The sequence below is a fragment of the Streptopelia decaocto genome, assembly GCF_964273445.1.
Source record: "Streptopelia decaocto genome assembly, chromosome: 13".
Taxonomy (NCBI): Eukaryota; Metazoa; Chordata; class Aves; order Columbiformes; family Columbidae; genus Streptopelia; species Streptopelia decaocto.
In genome coordinates, this window is record NC_138668.1 from 6,641,296 (window position 1) to 6,663,485 (window position 22,190).

Below are 22,190 nucleotides of genomic sequence, written 5' to 3' on the forward strand. Positions count from 1 at the left end.
TTGCCCTGTAGTGTCTCTGTGTTCGTGGTCTGCTCTTGAGGTTGTCTAGGTCAAAGACCTTAAATCCTTCCCATTTGTAGGGCCAGTGCTGAGCTCCAGCCCTTGACCTGCCTGGTTATGCGTTTCTGGAGGCAACACGAGTGATCCTGGAGGGTAACCAGGAAAGCAGAAATTACACTTCTGGCCAAGTGTGCTTGAGAAATTTCTCACCCGTGTCTGGGCTTAGCTCTGTACCCTAAATAGACCATGTAAAGGAAATGAGTGCTTTATCTTCAATGTGTGCTCAGCATAAATTCTTCTCCAGGAACAAAAAGCAGCTCAGTCTCTCTCTGGATCTCCAGTGCCATGGAAAATTAATTTTGATACCAGAATTAAGAAACCTCTTGGCCAGAGGCTTATGAGCCCCGCGACACTCTGGCTCTGCTCTGACTTCCCTAGGTTTCAGGAGGCAGACACGGTCTGTTTTGGGCACATCTGCACCCCAGACACCAGGATGCCATGGGGGGGATGCCGAGGAGAGGGGATGGTTATGGATCACCTACTGAAACTTCTTCACCGTGGGCATGGGGCTGACACCTGTTCCCGTTGACCTGTGACACTGAATCAATGCAAAGTCTGTGATTTACACAGGAGAACTATTTTCATGCTTGCCACTTGTAGAAAAGGCTCCTTAATCCCCCTGCTGCAGCGAGGTGTCCCTTGTCCTAGGCTGGAGTCACGTGTGAGTGTGTTCAAATGCTGGTGGAGCAGAGACAAAACCAGCATTGTGCTCCAATGCAGGGATTGGAAAATAAAAGTTGGATTGATGTGGGGCAGATGGATGGTGGAAATGGGGGGCAGTCAGCGGGTACAGAAGCTGGAGAGGACATGAAACCAGTGTTATCTGAGCATTGCTATTTAATAATTACCCTGGTCTCTGCTTTTGGAAATAAGAGAGTGTTGAGAATATTAAAATATGGGGGGGAGGGATGAGAGGAAGGAAAGAGGAGTGAAGTTCCTCTCTGTCTTGGAGATAAGTAACAAAATTCAGCTTTAACTGAATTACATTATTAGCACTTTGGGGACCGGGTTTTTATCTTCCTTGGATAGGATTAATATGCTGTTACAGAAAGTAATGTCTGCAAAGTGAGCTAGCAGCCATGTTCTAGGGCTGCGAGAGGCAAGTGTGATAACCGGGCTGACGGTGGGTGATCCGCACCTGGGACCGCGCTGTTCTCTGTGTCGGACTGGTTCTCTGGGCAGGATCGATCCTGCGGGACACTTCGCCATATTGCTGCCTCCTCTCAAGAGCCTGGCGCGGAGTTTCAATTACACTATTAAATTACCAGGTCACTGGAGTTAAAGTAGGCTGGCAAGTTTTTAATGATCTTCTTGTCATAGGCAAGTTTAGTTGTGTGTATTTTGTTTTTGTTTTTGTTTTTTTTTTTCCCAAGCCTGCTTTCTATGCACATTTAATTGAGACCATCTGTAATTTAACACATCACACCAGTGAGCCTGAGGAGCAGTGAGTTGTGTAACTGGTGCAGGTTTTAAGAAGACTCGTCTCCCAGGGGCTGCCGCAGCTTCCCACTGTCTTCCAGCACCTTCGGAAGAAATCCAGAACTAATTGCCAAGCGTGTTTCATCTGGTCCCTTGGGGCCCCGATTAATCACAGAGTACTTATTGTTCGGCTCTGGCTGGTGGAGATGCTGAAGGTGTTGTTGGGGGCTGCGATGGGTCCCGAAACTGTTGCGTAGGGGTGTGTGAGCAGAGCTGGACGTGGGCACTGGGGTGTCCCCAGGGATCCAGAGCTGACCCCTTGCAAAGGAACCAGGCTCAGAGGGGGCTGTGGCAATCTCCTCGATGCTGCCTGTCCCTGTTTGTGTAAGGTAGAAGTGGAGTTTGTCCATCAGTCCTACATCTGGGGAAGCCTCGGCCGGCACCCAGGGGCTTTTCCTCCGCCACCAGCGATCCCCAGGGAGCCACCAACTCCTCAGTATCCCTGTTCGCCTCCACCATCACCGGATGGCTCCAGGAGCTGGGTCGTCCCGCTCCAGCCCAGCACCGTCCTGCTCGCCGCCAGAGGCCGTGACCAACTTCTCTGTGTGTGATATCGTGAGGCTCATAATTTGGGATTTTAAGAAACAGGTTAGAGGAGATGTTAATGGGGAAAGAAACCAACTCCAATGTGAAAAATTACCTGTTGGTGTTGCTGCACCGTGTCACCTGGCTATAATTAAAGATTAGGGAATAGCATGTTCATTCAGGGCATCTGTCGGGGCCGGCGTGTGGGCAGGTTCACGGCTGGTGCGGTTCCCCCCGGTTCTGTGCGTGGGTCTGTGCAACAGCACCTGGCACAGGGAAAAGGAGCAGAGAAGAAAGTTGTCTGCAATCCCTGTGCACTTCGTGCAGGGAAACATATTGACAGCTTTGTTCTTGTTGCTTTGAGCTTCTCCGCTGGCCCTGCTCGCATCCCGGGAGGTGGCTGGTTCTGGGGAGCAGTGCAGGGGGCCCTGCAGCCGCGGGGTCCGTGTGGCCACTCCAGGGCATGCAGCTCCACTTGCTGCAAACAGCCACTCTGCAACGGGTTCTGCAGGCAAGCTGTTCTGCTGGCAGCTTTTATTGGTCTCTTAATAGTGTGATTTGTGGTGGGACTTGGCCACGTACCTGTGCGACCGTTCTTGCGTGGTCAGGGGACAGGCACATGTAGGGGGAGAAAGGAGCAGCTCCCGTGGGGTGGCTTTGGGTGCTGGGGATGAGGCTGCTGGGCTTTGTTGGCCCAAGCAATTCGGAGAGGAAGCAGGAGTGGGACTTTTGCCGTGTCCTGGGTGGAGGGACCCATCCTCTGCCACAGCCGGTGAACCCTGTGCCAGCAGCATTACTGGTGCCACTGCCTGGGCAGCCCCTTCCCTCGCAGCCTGGATGTGCCTTTCAGTGTTCCTCTGGCACACGTAGTGGGAGCAATGAAGATCTTTCCCCGATCCAAGCTCTAATGCTGTCATTGTCCCCTTCCCCACCCACACCTATTATATTGCCGTGGATGATTGATGTTCCTTATCCCGCCTGGCTTCAATACATTCATTGTCATGCAGAGGATGTTGTCAATTCATTACTGGTATTTCATATAAAAGCTGCAGACGTTTTTTGAATGTTTTGTTCATATGTACTCAAATCCTTCTAAAAGTGCATGGCTGGGCTCAAAATATTTAACCCCTTTAAAAAAAAAAAAAAAAAAAAGGTATATTAAAGATGTCTCTTTCAGAAGTGAACAACAGAGTAGCCTTCCTCTCCCTCCTCTTCATCGCAGCTGCTGCTGCATGATGGGCGCTGCAGGCACTGGATCCGCTTGATTGTTGTTGACAAGGTCTTGCCCCAAGAAACCACAGACACCAGTTGTACCCCCAGTTGGTGTGTGCAGTTCCCAGTCGCTGGGCTGGAATCCATGCCTGGAGCAGCCGACCCTTCATTTGCTATAGGGTCTCTCTGCTGTCGTGATGCAAAGAGAGCAGCAAGGCTTCCCCTTACAGTTCTGCAAGGGTGTCCTTCCTTTGTCTTTTTGTACTCTTCGTATTTTCTTGAGTCCCTAAATTACATGGGGAAACAAGTGCCCAGATGCATTGCTTGCACTGAATGGAGTGACGGGCTCCTGCTCTCCAGCTGTGTGCTTGGAAGATCTGAACTGCAGGCGCCTTTCAGGGGTGGGACTGGAGTGTGAGGGGAAGTCATCTCTGCAGGGACACCTGTGCCGTTCCCTGGGGGAGCGATGTGTGCTGGTGTCACCACCCAGGGACCGCGCTGGGCTCAGAGCTACGGGGGGGCACTGAGGACAGCTGAGCGCACTTTGAAACTCCCGCTGCGCCCGCCACGTCGTCTCCCTCCTGGGGACCAAGGATGGAGCCACCGCTGAGGGTTGGGGCAGAACTTGTGTTGGGACCTGCTGAGTTCATCTGGCCCTCTGGAGGAGCTCAAAGGGCGGCTGAATCATAACTGGCTTACAAGGAACAAAATCAGTGATAGCCAGGCAGCCAGTACGGGCTGTGTGGGAGGGATGGCGGGAGTTGTGCTGCTCAGGATGTTGAGAGCTCTCTGGAGTGTCCTGCCCACATCGTGACAGCGTGGGCAGTGGTTTGGTGAGGGCCACAGGCAGCGGAGAGCTTGGGCTCTGGGGAAGGGTTCAGCAGCTGTATCTGAGCCAGCCTGGACTTAGCAATCAGGTGGGTGCTGCTGTGCTGCGCCATGGGTGGGAGATGCAGTGAGCACCAGAGCGTGGAGACAACACAGGCTGGAAGGCTCAGTCATCCGTGAACCGCGGGAGGAGAGAGGGGAGGAGGAGATGATGGTGTCTGCAAGAGCCTTCCAAAATACCCAGATCCTGCTCGTGAAACCCCTCGACACCTGAATGCATTTTCCTCTTCATCCTGCAGCATCAGTAACAAAGGGACATTCCTGGGAATCCTCAAACTTAGAGTCACAGAATGTCCTGAGTTGGAAGGGACCCACAAGGATTATTAAGTCTGTCTCCTTGTCCCTGCATAGGACAAGCCCAAACTTGTAATTCATGGAGGAACTGGGACAAGGTAAAGCCAGGATAGCACATCCTGGGCTCTTGTCTGGCTTTGAATGTTGCAGCAAGTCCTGCTCCCTGTACCAGAACCTGGGGGGTGCTGGGCTCGCTGATGAGAAGCGCCTTGTCCCCAAGCTGCCTCGGGCTCTGGGGGTTTGGCGAGGGTCACAGAGCTGCTGCTGGCACAGCTGGTTCTGATGGCACAGCTGGCAGAGCCGTGGCCACCGCTTCGTGCGTTGTGCCGGCCTGGGTCTGCGCGGGGCTAAATTATTCAGCCTGAAAGTGAATCGCTGTTACAGCTTGGTATGGGAGAAACGCCGATGAAGTATTTAAAGTCTGAGCCAGGCTGAGGCTCTAATGTAAAATTAATGTCTTTGTGTCTCTGGAAATAGCTGCCAGCCCTGGTGTGGGTGCAGAGCGGCAGGTCGGCATTGCGGGCTTTGGGAGATGGCCCTAGAGGGGGGCTGTTCTGTGGGATCCTGGGTCTCTGCAGACACAGCCTTGTTTGGGAGCCAACGCTGCTCCTCTTCCCCTCCCAAACAGCAAGCAGAGCCGTGAGGGGTTGGTTTTCCTGGAGAACTGGGAGTTCTCCCTGGAGGGTGAATGGTAGATGTGAGCAAAAAGCCCGGAGCAGGTACTGGGTGTATGGGCAGGTGAGGAGCTTAAATAAACAAGCATGTTTCAGTCTGTCCTCTCACTAACAAGGATTTTCACAGAAGAGAGGATTCCTGCCCTTCAGGCACAGAATCCCTGTTGCTGACTCCTTGTCTGGAGGGCTCAGTCCTTCCCTGGTGCTGGGGAAGGGTCCTGGGGGCCGGAGGAGCAGGACCATCGTCCCCTCCCTGTGAAAAGGGGAAATGGCATCAGCCACGGGGCTGCTGGGCTGGTGACGGGTCGCGGAGCCCGGGCAGGCCCTGGTGCTGCCATCGTGTCCACGCTCCGTCCCTCGCCGGCAGCCAGCCCAGGGTGAGGAGCTGTGGGCCAAAGTCCTGCCTGTGCTGGTGTGTCGTACATGCTTCAGGGTCTGCTGGAGAGCAGAACGGACAGTGCCAATTGTTTTTATAACGGCTGGAAGATTGTATAGCTTTAAAAAAATACATCCTGCTGATTTTTCTTTAGAAATACCAGGAAATGCAGTTTTATCTTCCTGGCACTGAATGACAGCTTTCTCAGCACTAATTTGCAAGGCTGGGCCTCTTCAAATCTGTAATGAAGCTTTCTTTGTACCGTTAGCACAGAATTAACTGGTCTGAATAAGAATCACTTTCTTGGATTGAGAGTCTTTATAGCTGTTCAGTCAATCAGAGTTTTGTAGAGAAAGGAGGCTGGTGAGACCTTGCGGAAGAGCAGCCTGCTGTCTCCCTCGCTCTTTTTATCTTCCTTTTCCTTAAGAAAACCAGTTCTCCTTTTCTGTAAGAAACCCAAACTGTACAGAAATGCCTTCTGCTGCTCCCTGCCCTCCAACATCCCTTTTTATGTTTTGCTTGAGTCAGCGGCATCTGCCCCTGTTCTACAAGTCCCTGTCCCCTCTGTCACCTGCTGCCGTGCAGGTCGCTGTGCTGGGGCTGCACGTCCAACAGTGCAAATCGGCACCAAAAATCCCAGAGCACCATTGTGGAGCCGACAACGGGAGAACTGCTGAAGCCTGATGAGGAGCTGAAGATATTTGTTGTGTTGTGAGAACTCCAGAAAGCTTTTAACCAAAGCCGGGGATTAAATCCAAATAGCACAAATTTTAGCTCAGCTTCTCTCTGTGTGCTGTAAGCGATTAAAAGCTGTAAAATGCTGTCAGAAATTCAGGACTTCCCCTCCTGGAAACTTTCTTTCCCCTTATTTTATGATTACCATGCTTCACTGACTTTTTGTTTGGTGCAGTGAGTCTTATTCTTTAACATGAGAATGGAAAATTGTAGGCAACTGCTGGCTGTGGTGCATTTCAGTACATCATCGGGGCAAAGCCGGGCTAATGCATCTGACCCCATGGGTTTGCCCAGCGTAGGTGGATCAACACAAAGCTCCTTTAAAAATCTTTTTTTGGTTATATTATTTTCTCCAGTTTTGCTAATCTGAATTCCAAGCTGTTTCCTGAATCTCTTGTTATTTAGGAAATGGAAAAGTTATCTAAGTGATAATTTCCACAGGTTGTAAGGGAGCAGCTACGCACTGAGATGCTTGAAATAATCTTTGAGCTTCGTGATATTAGAGCCATCTGCTAAATCACGGCTCCATCAGCTCTCTGGGGTGGTTTTAACTCCTCTCTGGGTTTGATTTTTCAATGAATCTTGCTTGATCCTTATTCTGGCTCTGTTAACTCTCCATCTGTCTGCCTTGTTTGACGTACGGTATCTGAGAGTGTTCCTGGTGCCTCCAGAGCTCTCCTTGCCTGGCGGAGGTGGACAACAGGCTTCCCTGCCGCGGGAACGCGTGTTCTGGGAAGAGATGACTCCCCTGAATTATTCATTTCATGAAGGACTCGGGGAAAATCGATTAGCCCCATCTTCAGAACATCAGGACAAAGGAGTTCACGCAATGAAATTAGAGCAACAAATGGAGATCAAATGGAAGGCAGCGCGGCTTTGTGCCGCATGGAGCTGCTGGGCAGGGTTCGTTCTGCAGGAAGTCGTTTGTCACAGCGTCTGGGTTTTTGAGGAGGGCTGCATACCTTCCTGCCAGCTAACGATGTTTGGGAGATGAGGCTAATCAGATCTCATGTGGCAGGCTCCGAGCCGATGGTGTGCAGGGCTCAGGAAGTGATTTCTCATCCCGAGCCAGCCCGGCTGTGCCTGCCGGGTACACTGCAGGTTTCCACTCTCCTGGCTATTGAACCCCTTGCTGTGGGCTGGTGCCAGGGCCCCGTGGCCAAGGGCTTGTGTTGGGGATGCTGTGGCTTGGAGGCAGCGTGGGGGGTCTCCTGTGTGGAGATGTGGTGCTTCAGGTGGCCCAACACCACTGCTCGTTCTCTGGTGTCTGTGACCCTTCGCAGCCATCCAGCTCCCCGCACTAATGGGTTCATGCAGCATGGCCAGGGTATGGGGAAAGGCAGTTTTCCCTCTAGAGTGTGCTTAGAGCACCCCAAAAGTCTGATCCAGAACAAGGTCAAAGTACACTGGAGAAGTGGGACCCCAAAATGACCCCAAGAGACCCACTCTGAACAGGACTGGCCACTGCATCAGCCTGGCAGTAAGAGCGTAGGCAGAGATGCAGCCCCAGCCCTTGTGCTGCTGTCTAGGACAGACTCAGCAGCCTCACATACTTGGAGCTTGCAAATAAAATGCTAACCCTGAGACTTCTGGGCTTTCATATTCCTGGGAATACCTATGTTCACCTTGGGCTGGCTCCCTGGGTAGACTGGTGCCAGTATAAGGAGCTTAAATCTTTGATAAAGGGCTTTTTCTGGGTAGAAGCCACTGGCCTGGGAAGGATTTTGTATTCTAAGAGTAAATCTCTGAGCATTGTTGTATCTGTGGGCAAACTGCCCAACTGTCTGCTTTTGGGAAATAATGTGAATGGAGCGTGCGAGGTGAGCTATGGTGCATATGGTGGGGAAACTCTTTTGCATTTGTTTACATTTTGTAAACAGAAAGAAAATACTCTAAAGAAGGAAGGTGCGTGTGCAGGCGACGCTCAGCATACAGCCGCGCTGCTCACTGTGAACAAACCCGGAGAGACAAAGGCAGCAGTGATGGTGTTGCCCATCACCGGGGCAGTCAGTACAGCCGGGGCTGCTCCCTGGGATGCTGTGGAGAGAGGAGCGGAGCCCCTCATGGGTGGGACTGGGGCAGGAACAGGGGGACCATGCTCCTCCCGCAGCCCACAGAGCTGGGGCTGGAACGAGCATCCCCCTGGCCAAGGCTGCCCAGCCTGGCCTGGCAATCCTCGAGTGCCATCAGAGCTGTCCCTGGTGTGCTGCAATGTCTCTCCCCATCCCCTCTGACAGAGTTTTACCTGGAGCATCAGAGGGATGAGGGAACTGTCCGTTCCTGCAGGACTAGCTACAGCATAGTGACAAACTGCACGGAAATTCCTTATTAGTGGCTGTGCCTGGTGCCTCATGACCTCGAATGCTCTTGACGGGTCCCTGTGTATTAAAGCAGCCGTGGTGCTGACACCTTGTCGTGCCCGAGCCCTGCGCAGCTCCCCGAGCGCTGGGAGCTGCCTGTTCCCATCAGCTCTCCCCTTGTCGAGGTGATGAATCTTCAAACCCTCCTTCTGCTCCCCGAGCTGCTTTGCAATGCTGGAAGCACCTGCCCTTCTCCAGTTGCACTTTGCTAGTGTCGAGGTCTGTCCTCTCTTATTTTTTACTTTTGCTGGAGGTTTTGTTGTTGCTCTGTGCTGTTGACTGGCAGGACAATTTTGGGGTCCAGGTGACACCCTGCGCTGGGGCACCCACAGCAGCTGTGGGGCAGGTGATACTGGACGGGATTCACCTCCAGGTCAGCATTGAGTTCACAGCTCGTCTCGGTCACTGGCTGTGGGGCTGGGATGACAAAAGTCCTCACCAATTAGGAGCCTTCCACCTATCTTTTTGCAGCAATATTTCCACGCAGTGCAATCAAGCGCCAGATTTGGCCCTCCTGCCATTGCGGAGGACATACGGGGGGCTTCTGTCTGCTGCAATAATTTGCAGCTTTGTTCCAAAACACACAAACATACAACTGCTCCCGACTGCCCGCTGTTGAAAAGAGCTTTAATGTACTGGCCTGTGTCCCTGCGCTCAGCAGCCGGAGCTGATGGATGCTCTGCCGAGCAGTGCTCGCAGCCCCAGGAGGTCCCTGCCCATGCTGGAGCTGCAGCCGGACACGTGCTCTGCAATGTGCCTGCTCCTGGAATGCATTTGGATGAGCTTTTTCTGGTTGGCAGGTTCTGTGATCAGCTTGGGAAGCTGCTTTGTGGTTTTTCTTGAGGATTTTTGAACAGTGATTTGGGCCAAGAAGCCTTTAAGTATATGTGTGTGTATATATAAAAGCAACACCATTACTTTTTTCTCTCTTTTTGTTCTTCAAAATAAGGCTAGTTCCGAGGGCTTGAAAATATGCTGGATCCGTGCTGCTATTGTGGGTCCTTAGCTCTGAAAAACCAGCCTTCTAGGAGACATTTCTTACTGAAAGCACACGGGGATCACAGGGAACGGAGGTGCGTGATCTTGCCCTGCTGCTTTGGTGCAATTCTGCCCAGATCTGAGCAGCTGTGCTGGGGCTGCTATTAAAAATGTGTGTTTCAGCAAGTCTCGTAAGGCTGCGGAGAGTGGCTGAGCTGGAGGGCTCTGCCTCTTGGCTGTTGTAGGGTTTGTATCTGGTGCTTCCCCCAGGACAGAGATGTCTCCCCAGATGCCTGCAATGGAGATGGTGCTAAAGAGTTTAGGGCCAGTAAACATTCCTGCATTTTGCAACAACAAATGGCAAAGATAAATGTTTCATTTTTGTTGTATATAAATGACTCAGGATGCTTGTATCTCACCAGTGGGATTTGATAACTTTATTATCCATATAATAAGATTTACAAATTAACTGTCTAATTAGCAACCTGGGAAAGCTGCTGCTTGTACTGTAGTTTCTAAACTGACAGAGATACAGGCTGGAAAGGCTGCAGTGTGATGGGAGCAGGAGCTCCGGGGCTGCCGCGCTGCCCGTCCCGGTGCCGCAGCCGGGGGAGCCGGAGCTCCTGCTTGAGGGGGAGCACAGAAATGCTCCGGGTTAGTCACGGGAGGGAGGATCTGTTAAATCTCCTTGCATCTGCTGGGTAGGATGCACGTTTTGGAGTTAAGGCGGGATTACTGGAGTAAACTCCCATACCTGATTAATTCTACTGGCCTTTTTTTTTTTTTTTGCATGGGTTTCCTGAGCATGCAGGAAACATTTGCCTGGGTCTCTCCAGGGCTTGCAGGGCTCCCTTGGGAGCACTGGCTAAGAAGCCCACACTGCTGCAGTGGGCACAGAGCCCCTGGCTTGCTTTGGATGCAGAGGGAAGTGTTACTGTTCAGCATCTCCCAACAGATTGTCCTTACAATCCATATTAATGTTGATTGCTGGAGAACCTGCTATTCTTGCTAAATATTTGGTCACCACAAAGATGACATACAGTGACTTGGCTATCGTTTAGTGAACTTAATTGAACTGTAATATGAATGTTTTGAACACATGGCATTTTTTTTTCCACTTGAAAATACTGTATTTCTAGTGTGTTCTTTAGATCTGCCCTCAAAGAGTGGGCAGTGTCACCATGTGTGAATATATTTAATGCTATCTTTAATTATTAAACTCTTCAATGAAACCTTAAGAGAATATGGGGGAGAGGCTGCAGTAAAAGTCTGGGGTGGTTTTGAGCTTCTCAGACATTGTCTTTTTAGTCTCTGCCACTAGAAATGGGCATTTCACCTCTTCTGCTTATGCAAGTGAATGTGAGATGAATGTGTTCTGCTTTTGCGGTGTGTTTGCAGAGCAGAGCGAGCAGCTTGCCAGGCTTGGTGTGTGCACACGTGTGTGTCCCTGGCACGGCTGCAACTCTATCACTCGGCTCCGTGTTCTCTTTTCCCTCGCTGCTCCAACATCCCCTCTTTTCTTCTCTTTCTCACCTGACTTCTGCCTGACAAGTTGAATGTGCAATGAGCAGAGCACAAGAAAGCCACAGCAGATTCTTCTTGTGCGCAGCAGAACTTAAGCCTCTGACTTTTGAATCTTTAAACGCAATGCGTTTGAGCACCCCTGCTGCGCTGGGTCCCCGGTGCTGTGCCGGCCACCTGGTGCAGGGGGAATGACATGAGGTTGCTTTTGAAAGCAAAGCACCACGGCTTCCTGCTGGAGCAAAAATGGAAAGGTCAGATTTCCAACCTTTCCCAAAGTAAAGCCAGGCTGACAGCCACCCTTGCACTGTTCAGGTGGGCGCGTGTGGCAGTAAAGCCATGAGCACATGTAGAAATAGCCAAGGTGGTTCCAAGGGACAAGAACGAGCCTTTTTTAATCCCTTGCTTCTCTTTCTTTTACCTGCTTTTGAGAGTCAGGTTTGCGTCCCACAGCCTGTTGAGCTACAGCATTAGGAATGGCGTTAGGAAGCTCAGCCCGGCAGCAATCTGGTTTAGTGTTGGATTGGAATTATCCCAGCTCCACTGGGAACCTGTCCTGGATGTCACCACCAGCGTGACCCTCCCGGCCGCCCATGTCGCAGAGCCTTATTGGATTTGTGCACACACTTCAGGACAAATCTTTGCTAATGGAGTTGTAATTCCTTCCTGCCTGCCTCCCAGATGCCTCTGTCTCTGTATATAAATGACAGAAATGGTGAGCAATGTTTTCAAGAAAATGTTTGGTTTTTAGACTCAGAAAAGCAAGTGAGAGGTCCTACGAGGAGAGAGTTCTTGGCAGCTGCTGTGCCTCTCGAACCTTTTGGGTTTGTTTGGTTATTTTGTAATGAAAAATGTGAAAAGGGAAAAAAGTTTAAAGCTGGATGTGCAGGGTACAATGAGGAGATTATGAATTTAATCGCAAACATCACTTTTGTTCCTTAGGAAAAGTTCGATAGTGATGCGATTGAAACCTGCTTTGTTTTTTCACTGCTTCATTTGTTTTGCGTGCTCAATTTCTCTGAACCCCGGTAGACTCTGCATCTCATCTTCCAGTTGCTCTTTCATTTAGTGTAACTGCAGCTCTTGGGAAAAGGATGCGATGAATCCGAGAGCCCTGGGACAGAGCTGGTTGGTGCCTGTGTTTCCCCAGACAAAGGCAGCCTTGCTCAGCTTTGCTTTGCTCACAGAGTCAGCTGAGACCCCCCGGAGAAGGACCTGGGCCATCAGGTGTAGTTACCTGCAGTGCTGAGTGGCTTTTTTAAGGTCTATGGCTGAAAGTAAAGTGCTTATTTGGCGTTCAGGAAAGAAATTAGCCTTTAAGTACAATGCTTTGGCTGCACAGATTGCAAAAATACTGCTGACAGCTTCAGATTAACATGCGCTGTAAGGGGTTGGTGGTTTAAGGGGTATGGATTTAGCCCTGGATACTCACGCTGGAACGTCTGGGTAACGGCATGTTGGGATGAATTTTCCTGCACAGTTCCCAGAAGGGTGACTTTGTCATCGACGTGCGTGAGGAGAGGGAGACATTTGTGTCTTCTGGTCTGGCAAATGGAGGCTGGGGAGTTGCTGAAGAAAAGCAGAGCTGTGGGAGGAAAATTGCCCACCTGTTCTCGTCGGTACAATCTTCCATTTTTGGACACATGCACTTTCAGCTCAGATACCCACAAATGCCAGATTCTCCCTCTTTTTATACGCGGCGGTGACCTCAGAGCGTGTGCCGCAAGTGGCAATGAGCTCAAAGCGAACATAAGGTTCCCAGCCCTCCTCTGACATTCACTCAACATTTTGTTTCTGCTTAGGTTTACTGAAACGCCTGGTCCCGTTGACGATATTCAGTAAGGTTTAAAAATCTGCCACAGGCTTTACTTAAAGAAACCTTTTTAGAGTCCTGGATGTTTCTTCTCATAATTTAGACGTAATAGCTGTTTATTTTCGCAGCTCTGGGTTCACGTGGTGCCCGTCCCCCGTTGTCCCCTGACACTGTCTCTGTCTTCTCTTCGCAGTTTGCTGCTTCGTCGTGCACAAGCGGTGCCATGAGTTCGTCACCTTCTCCTGCCCCGGCGCTGACAAGGGCCCTGCCTCGGATGTGAGTACCTGCCTGCTGGGTCACACCGTTCCACGGAGCTTTGGAGGTGTCGTTCTCCAGCTTTCCTGGCTGGTGACGCTTCTGTGCCATTATTTCACATGGATCTAATTCATTGTTGTTCCTAGTCACATGGGCTCTCATATACTTTCTATGCACTTAAATCACTTTCAAATCATCCAGTAACTTGCTGTCGGCAGAGCCGGGAGAATGCTTGGGAATGCAGAGATGTTTCCATGTCTCCCTTTTGTCCCTTGAGTCGCAGCCTCAGTTTCCCCATCAGTAAAATGATGTTTCCAGGTTCCACCACCTCAACTGAGGTTTTAGGTTTGGGGTTAATTAAAATGCATGGAGCACTAAATGCTGGAAAGCTGGTTTAAACTTCTAGTTGAAGGCTCTGGTCATTGTGTCCAGCTGAAGACAACTCTCCTCTGGCTGGGTTTGGTTCAATGTCTTGATCAGGTCCTTTTGTCACAAGTGAAATACTCAGAATCACAGGATGGTTTGGGTTTGAAAGGATCTCTGGAGATCATCCAGTCCAACCCACCTGCTAAAGCAGGTTCACCTGAAAGAATGAGGTGTCATTTAACAGGTACCTCTGTGTTGCTGGACTATAGTCAGCCCCAGGAAACGTGCCTGTCCTTGCTCATCCTCAGCTCATCAGTTTTTCAAAGCCATCGCTGCCCCATGTTATTTCTGTGTCAGGCTCCTGTTTCTGCGGCTGTTCAGTGTTACCTGGCACTGGGGCTCTCAGCCGCTCACCTGCAGCATCCCTGCTCCTGTGTCTGCTTTGTATCATCTTGCAGGCTTAATTAAACCAATAAGTATGTTTAGTCTTCTCAAAGGAAAAAAACCCCGCAGGCACATTTCACGCTCACGTGTGATCTGCATGGTCAGTGTCGCTGCGTTTGCTCTGACCCTCTCAGAAAACACAGAAGTGACGGGGCAGCACCACACAGAACAAAACTGCTGGGAAACGCCAGCCTGGGTCTGACCTCTGGAAAACAGTATTGTCATTCTTTAAAAAACATAAACCCATCCAAATGCCAACCAAATGCCTGATTATCACAAGGACTGAATTTCCTGGCAAATCCCCGGGCTTTCGGGCGAGCGGGAGCGCTGGGGCAGCGGCACTGCTGGGGGCTCCTTGGTGCAGGTCTGCCAGCGCCTTTCGGGTCTGTCTGGCGGTTTTTGTGTTTTACCGTGGAAACTGGCTAATTTGGGGAACTGCTAGGAGAAAAGAGCTGGAATCGGGGAAACGACAGTGCACCACAACTCTCACCCTTAAAAATAGCAGCAGTGGGAGCAGGCGGCGCAACACGCAGCGGGAGGGGGAGGCCAAACACGCTGCCAGGCGTCCTGCCCGAAACCGGCTGCCTGCCGGGGTTCTGGTAATTGGGAGGTTTTGGGGAAGGGGCAGAGCTGGGGACGGCGGTGAGGAGCCCTGGGACAGCCCGGTCCTGCTCCGCACACGTGTCTCTGGCCGGCTGTGGGTCACTGAGCAGCCTCTGCCTGGGCTGGAAAGGTCTAAATTAAATCTAAGTTTTCACCATGTAAGTTGCCACTTGGTACCAGGGTACACGTCAAGGCCCTTGGTGGGATTCTCTGTTCCTCGCAGGTATTGCTGGGTGAGAGTTGCCACCGTGGCTCCTCCAGCAGATGGGTAAAAGCTGCCCAGTTGGTGTCAAGTAATTTTTAAAGACATTACTTCTGAAAATGAAGAGAGAAATGCAGATGCTTGGAACTTGAAGCAGGGAGCAAAATGGACATTTTTTAGCTGTTTTGGTTTTTTTTTTTGCTATTTAGCAAAGCCCTCTGGTTTGTAGCCCCGGACTGCTGTCAGCTGGGGTGTCACTGGGGCAAACTTGGTTCCTTCTGCACTGGTAGTCAAGCTTCTCAGAGCAATATAATCATTAGTGAGCTTTCAATCAGGAGATGGAATACGACTTCACCAAACAGCAATGCCCTGTCTGCTTCAGGCAGGAGCCAAGGACAGGGGCTTCATTCTGAGCTCAGGCTTTGCTCTGCTCTGTGGTTGCCAATAACCACGGCATGAATCCCGAGCGACCTGTAATCACGTCAAACACTGGTAGCATCTAGGCTGTAGCAATTATAGCCGTGCATTTTTTTCAGTCGGTGCCACAATCTGGTAACAGTCTTTCCTTTCACAAATATTAATATCCAGTGAAATCCTGCAGAAAAAAATGGGTTTAATTTATTGCATCTGTTTAAACCTTGCAGCGTGTTTGTTGTTAGAGTGAGCCACACGATGTAGCTGAGCCAGGGAGGGAAGATCCGATCCGTTGGGTGCGGTGGCATCTGCAGGGCTGGAAGAGGCTGCGAGCGAGAGATGCTGCAATTCCAGCCACATCCCAGCTGCTGCTGGTGTTCATCCCCAGAGCTACTCTGGTCATGGAACCCGGGGGAAAATAGATTAAAAGAAAAACATTTTGGAGCTTTGCTCCTTGGTCTCTGTATCTTGTAGTACTTCACAGTTACTTCAGAATGAAGGAAACAAATATTTTGCATTCCCTAAAGTGCATATGGTATATATATGGGTAAATATGGATGCTGAATTTTAAGCACCTGAGCGATGCTAGTTACCTAAATAAAGCTCTTCTTCTTAAAGGTAAGTATTTGCTCAAGTGCTTTCTGGGATGGTGGCTTCTGCGTGTATGAAGCAGATAACCCTGGGGGAAGGCTGACGTTTTACACTCCTCGGAGCATAACAAAATAACTGGAGAGCAGCGAATGTCAAAGTCTCTTTCCGTCACTGTTGACTGGTCCTACTTTGGAGCAGATTTGTGTTTGATCTGGTTGTGTTTGAACTTCCTTGGGGAGGGAGAGAGTGTGTGTGTTTAACCTTGCAAAGCCCACTGAATAGGAATCTTCTGGCTGGGAGAGGAGGACTAATTGTACAGTGACGATAGAGCCTTTGAATAAAAAAAAGTAGTGTGTGTGAGGGAATTGCTTCTTGCAATAGAGAATGAAGCTGTAGCTATAAATGCTGCTACCGAAAACACCAAGGCTGCTTTCATGCTGGATTGCTCAAATCCTGGAGGATTGATTGATGATGGCTGGGGATGTGGCAGGGGGATGTTTTGGGCAGTGGGTGGGGACAGGGGGTCTGTTACATGGCTCTGGATCACTGCAGGACATGGCGATTTTACCATTGATTTCTCTGCCTTGGTCTGGATGTGCGCTGCGCACCCACCAGTTCCAGTGCTAAACTCTGCAGGTTCTGTTCCGAGCTCTGGCAATCCTGTGCTCTCCTGTGGGCTGAAGTTTTCTGAAATACGGCCAGGTCTTCAGGAGCTGAAGTCAGGCATGTGTAATGTAATGCAGTTGGCAAACCTAATTATAGTAGGAGCTATTAGTAGAATGCATAATTATTTAAATTGTAGACAAAATAATCATTAAAATGACCTTCTTTGCATTATCCTGTTAAAGGTCATCTAATCAGGATGCATTAATAAATATCAGAGGTGCTCTAGGAAGGTAACAGGCCAGTGTAGCTTCTTTTTGATTTTGCATTTAATTTTTCTGCCGTTCGCAGCTTTAGCTGAGGATTTCTGTAATGCTATCAACACAGCACCTTTGGTCTTTCCACGCTTTGGTTGCTGGAGGCAGAATCTTTTAATCTTTGCCTTGGGATCCTCCTTTCTTGAAAAGCTCCAGAGTTGAGTGTTTGCATCAGTGAAAGTATTGCTGCCGCTTTATTTTAGAACAAGAGGGGTGCTTCCCAGGGCATGGATCATGCTGGTGTTGTTGGAGTCAGGAGCTGTCTCTGCAGCATCGGTCCGTGACCGTTATCCCTTGGTGCACAGCATCCCCAGCTCCCATGCTGACACTGGTCGCAGGGCGCAGAGAGGGTCACTCTCCTTCCCCAGGTTTGGTTTCTTCTCTAGAGTGTTTGGGCAAACGTGAGCTGGGGACAATGAGATTTCAGCAGCAGAACAAGTGAAGATGCCATTTGTGCTACCTGATGCTTCGCAGCTCCTTCAAGTTCCTCCTTTCTGGGGTCTTCTCCGGGGGGAAGGAACCCCTGTGGCTGGGCAGTCCCTTTGCACAGCATCATCATGGGGTTGTCACCAAGCTCTGCCTGGCGAGGGTGCAGGTGGGGTGCGCAGCTGCTTCCCCTTCGTCCAGGTGTGCCGGTTGAGCCAGGACCCTCCTGAAGGCACTGAGCACCCTCTTGCCCAGCTCCTGCCTTGGAGATCAGGACCCCGATCTCTGCTTGGGACTCACACACCTCTGCGCTGCCCCGGCTCTGGTGCACGAGCGGATCTTTGCAGCCTCGCTGCAGCTCGCTGCTTTCCTTTGCCTTGCTAATTAACTTCTCCAGCTCTCACGGTGTGCCATCTGCCCCTCACCGAGGGCACACGCTCGCCGCTCCTGCCAGCGCAGGCGGCCGGTGACGGTGACAGTTCCCGTGGGATGAAGATGTCTCTGCCGTGCTCCCTCCCAGCACCTTCTGGTGTTCCCTGGCTCTGCCGGCACCCAGCTCTCCCTCCCGCCAGCTTGCACATGTCTGCAGTTCTGGAATTGAAAGGCTCTTCTCTCGTTTTCCTGGCGTGTGTCTTGTTACACCTGTGCAGATGGCAGCCCCTGGCTGAAGAGGGGACTTGGAGAGGGCAGTTGGGTCTGTGTCCTGCCCTGGGGACCTGGGGCCGGGGCTGAGCTGGGTTTGTGCGGAGCGGAGCTGGCAGGAGGGCAGCAAGGTGACAGTGCAGGCTGTGCCACACGGGTGACACAGTGGGGGATTCTGCAGATGAAGCGCCCTGCAGGCGGGAGGTGTTTTGGGGTCTCTCTTTTGGGCAACCAGGAGGCTGCAGGGTGCAGGAAAGTGCTGTGGGAGCTCCATTCCTTGCACTATAATAAAATGACTCTCAAGGCATGTGAAAGATAACAAACATTTCTAAATGCTCTTGAGATGCTAACGCCGCTCAGGGAGAAAAGCTGAGTTTGGCTTTTTCTTGCTGCTCGGTAAGAGAGTATATTTTATTCAGTGTTTGCAGCAGGAGAAGAATAACTGTCATCCATATCCCTCTGCAGTTGTCTGACTAGCAGACGAGATCTTTTGTCAATAAAAATGTATTAACTTGCTGGAGGCTGTCAGGGGAAGCTGTCAGTGGCAGGGCTCATCTGTGACCGCCTGCTTGACATGGCAGCAGCCCAAGCCGCGATGCTGGTGCCCGCAGCCACCTTGGCTGCCGGTGCATTGCTGCCCATGCTCGGGGGCTGCTGCTCCCCCCAGCCACAGTGTGGGCAGAGGAGCTGCCTGCATCCCGCTGCCTGCATCCCGCTGCCTGCATCCCGCTGCCTGCATCCCGCTGCCTGCATCCCGCTGCCTGCATCCCGCTGCCTGCATCCCGGTGCCTGCATCCCGCTGCCTGTGTTGCTGTGCCCTCACGCCCTGCGCTGTGCAAGGTTTCCTGTGGCTGTAATACTGTCAACAACAGAAAAACAGCTTTGGTGTCACTGTTGCAGCAGTGTCAAATCCGCTTTAAAGCATGGTTTCTGCAGAGTCACAATATTGAGGAAAAAGATGCCCCAAACTTTTCCTGTCTTGCCTTGAACAGGACCTGTGTTTGCCTTGTGTGTGTAACCTTCTTTCAGAGAAGTCTGTATGGTTTATCGTTGCTCTTTTCTTTCAAACAAAACCTCATCACTTTTGTTCACTTATTCCTTAACTTCCTTGCTTGGTTTTAGCTGGGATTTGGGGCTATTTATCACCAAAGGCATTTTTCCAGCCCTTTGCAAGCAGGTTGGAAGATGCAGGAGGAGCATCCCCAGGGCAGCAGCTCTGACTGCAGGTCCCGAACAGCACAGAGCAGGCGAGCGCGGCCAAAAGCCCGTCCTGGCCAAGAGCAGGGGTCCCTGACTCTGGTGCCTGCAGTTGTCTTTGGTTCCTGTTCCCCCAGCACCTCCTGGCTTCATAAGCAGAACTTGCATGGTCAGAGGATGCTGTTCGGAGTAGTCTCATCCAGCCTCTTACAAACTGGTATTTTCCTGGAGGGAACAATGGGATTTTCTCTCCAGCACCACCTTTACAGTCGCTGTTAGGCCAATTCTGTCTCTGCTGTGAGTTGTTCCCTGTGTACAGGGGGGAAATTTCCCCCAGGGAAATGTGGGAGCAAAGTGTGAGGCTTTTGGTTTTATGTCCACTGCCTGGTTTCTGTGAGGTGCACACAGTGAGTTGTTACTGTGTTGTATTTGCTCTGCTATAAGCTGCTTAAATTGCTATGAAATTCACTTCAAAATAGTCTCTTCACATGAACTGTGTTAATTCTTCTTCAGAAGAGATAATTTAAAGCTTTTTCTGCAATGAGGTGGGAAAAGCAGGGATGCATCATCTTGAATCAAACCTCTGTGACTGTTCTGTAGAGTCCAGGAAATTTTGGCAGCACAGAGGATTAAAATAGTATCAGCCATCGGTGTCGGTCTGGCCTCTTCCCCGGGGAGCGTGGGGCGGCCGGGCTCGGCTGAAGGACACGCGGTGTGGGCCTCTGGGCTGTGGAGAAACCCGAGTGCCTTTCATAGATGACTTATTTTAGAGATGAACTCAGGAGAGCTGTTTTAAAAACATTTTGCGGCTCAGACTGCTGGGCCTGAGGGTCTGGTCCCTCCACCTGCCCCCTGCCCTCCCTCAGCGCTGGGCAAAGCTGAATTTAGTGCAGAAGTAAATAAAAGCCCAGGCAGTATCCAGCGTGGTGTTTGCAGCTCTGTGACAGAGAACTGCTGCCCTTGCTGGGACACAGACTTTGCGTGAGGAACAGCTGGAGCAGAACGCCCTTGCTTGCGGTCGGTGCCACCCTGCTCTGCTCTCCCCGTTTGCTCCCTCTGCCATCCCGACAGGCTGCGAACGAGCAAACGGGCTCTGCCTACCCTGAGCAGCGCATAAATTGTCACTCTGATCAATGCCGCCAGCTGCCTGCGCATAAGTGCTGAGCGACGGCCCCTGCATCAGCATCTCCATCAGGGTTCAGCAGGGAAGTGCATGTTACATCGATATGAGCTCGGTGGTGGGTATGACCCTGAAGAAGGGCACAGGTAATTGCTGAGCCTGGATCAGGGTCTGGCTGGGCTGCGCTCAGAGTGCCTTGAAGGCCACGAGTTGATTACTCGCTCATGCATCACGTCTTGTGTTCCTGGGAGAGCTCAGGCTGTGTCAGCCAGGCCCGCGGAGCCGCAGGCGGGAGCAGCGAGCGGTGCGTGCGGTGCTGGGAGAAGCCGAGGTTTGCTCTGCTGGTCAGGGATGCAGTGAGTCAGGGATGCGATACTGCACTGGCTGCTTTCAGACCAGGCACCTGCTGTCACGTTGAGCAGCAGAACCGGCCGCCTCTGCTGGGCCAGTGCTCGCAGAGCCCTGGGTCACAGCCAGCAGCTGCTCCACTCCTTCCCTGGCTCCCGTCCCCGCTCCCTCGCATCCTCAGGACACCCACACATCCCGGGGGGGACAGATCTGCAGCAGCGCTGATGAGAAAGGTCAGAGCCTCTCAGTGCAGTAGAACACTCTCAGTGGCGTTTTTTGTTTCAGCTCCAAAGCATTTTCTGCCCTGTTCCTCGGCGGCTCTGCGCTGCGAGGACGGAGGAGGAGCGCCTTTCTCCTTTGCTTTTCTCGGCAAATTTCTTTTTAACCATTCTTCTTTTAAGTCTCTCAGCATCTGCATACACAGTGATCTCGTCATCCCTGTCTCTGTGGTACAAAAATAGTCTCTTTGTGAAACGACTTCAGCCTTATTCGGAAATGATATCCAGAACTTCCAGTTTCTGGCACCTTCTAAAGGCACCAGTCAAGGTGAAATGTCCTCCCGCCGAGCCCTGGCAGCCAGAGGAGCAGTTCTGCCTCCATCACCCTCACACCCCAGGCTCGGGATCTCTCCAGAGCAGCCCCTGGGGGGGGAACAGAAGGTGAAGCCCAACATGTCCCTGCTGGGCTGGGGTGCTGGGGAGCAGTTTGGGGACCCATGGCCAGTCCTGTGCCACTGCTGTTCGGTGCACGCTTTGCTTTTCCAGCTCTGGCTTTTTTTGAACTCCCAGTTCCACTGACAATTTAAAATCCTCCCCATGAAGTGGAAATTGTCTCATTTTGCATTAAGCTTGTGTGTTTTTTTTTATGAATGACTAAAGCTTTCATTTGCCTAAACAGGAATTTCTGTTTCTAGAAGGGAGCACAGAAAGTGGAGCACTCGGGGGCGATTCCTCCCCGTGTCACACGCTGGGGTTTGACTGGCACGTGGCTTCTGCTCGAGCCCCCTCTGTCCCCCCACATCATCCTGCTGTGGCAGAGGGTCAGTGGTGGGGCTGGTGCCTGAGCCCCCTGGGGCTGTGGGGCAGGGGGTGCCTGGGTCAGTGTCCCACTGTCTGCCCAGGGACCTCCTTTCTCCTGGGACGGTGCCAAGAGAAAGGTTTTCATTTTCTTGGGTGCCTCAGCTCTAGTTGAAGTTTTCTGTGCTCTCATGGGAATGCAAAAGGGTTTCAAATGCTCAGGGATGCTGGATGACCTGTGTGTGTGGGAGCAGGAGGCAGGTTAACCGTGAACTAACACAGCTGACACGCGAGCTACCAAGGGCTTGTTGCGCTCTGTATCTAGAAGGGCATTTTTTAGGGTTAAATGTGAGATGCTTTCTGTTTCGAGTACACTACATTTGATGAAGCAAATCCCTTGTGCTTAACAGATTGAATTAAATGAAGCTCCATTACTTGTCTGCATTTCTGGTATTGCTAAAGTTATGTGGGATGCTGTGAAAGAATGCACAATATTAGTGATTAATGCAGCTGAAAGCTTCAATGTGATAGCGGTAGGAAAATTGATTTCAGGAGAAGGTAATGGATTGGCAGTTATGTTATAGCTCTGTTCCGACTCCACTCTTTATTTATTTAGTTAGCTTACAGTGGCCTGAAAAGGTGTCTTTCCTAATGCCTGGGCACCTTTCCAGGCCATTAAAGAGCCGGTCAGCTCAAATGACCGAGCCAGGAGCTGTGCCTCATCCCTAACC

At 51.2% G+C, this 22,190-nt stretch overlaps 1 protein-coding gene across 2 annotated transcripts in view; it reads left to right on the forward strand.

Moving 5' to 3' along the window:
- Positions 1 to 22,190, forward strand: part of PRKCB (protein kinase C beta) — a 104,438-nt gene that overhangs the window by 31,388 nt on the left and 50,860 nt on the right. For both annotated transcript variants that reach the window (XM_082064800.1, XM_082064799.1), the window contains exon 3: positions 13,109 to 13,191. In XM_082064800.1, coding sequence (XP_081920926.1) covers positions 13,109 to 13,191 — 83 coding nt within the window. The remainder of the gene's footprint in view (positions 1 to 13,108; positions 13,192 to 22,190) is intronic.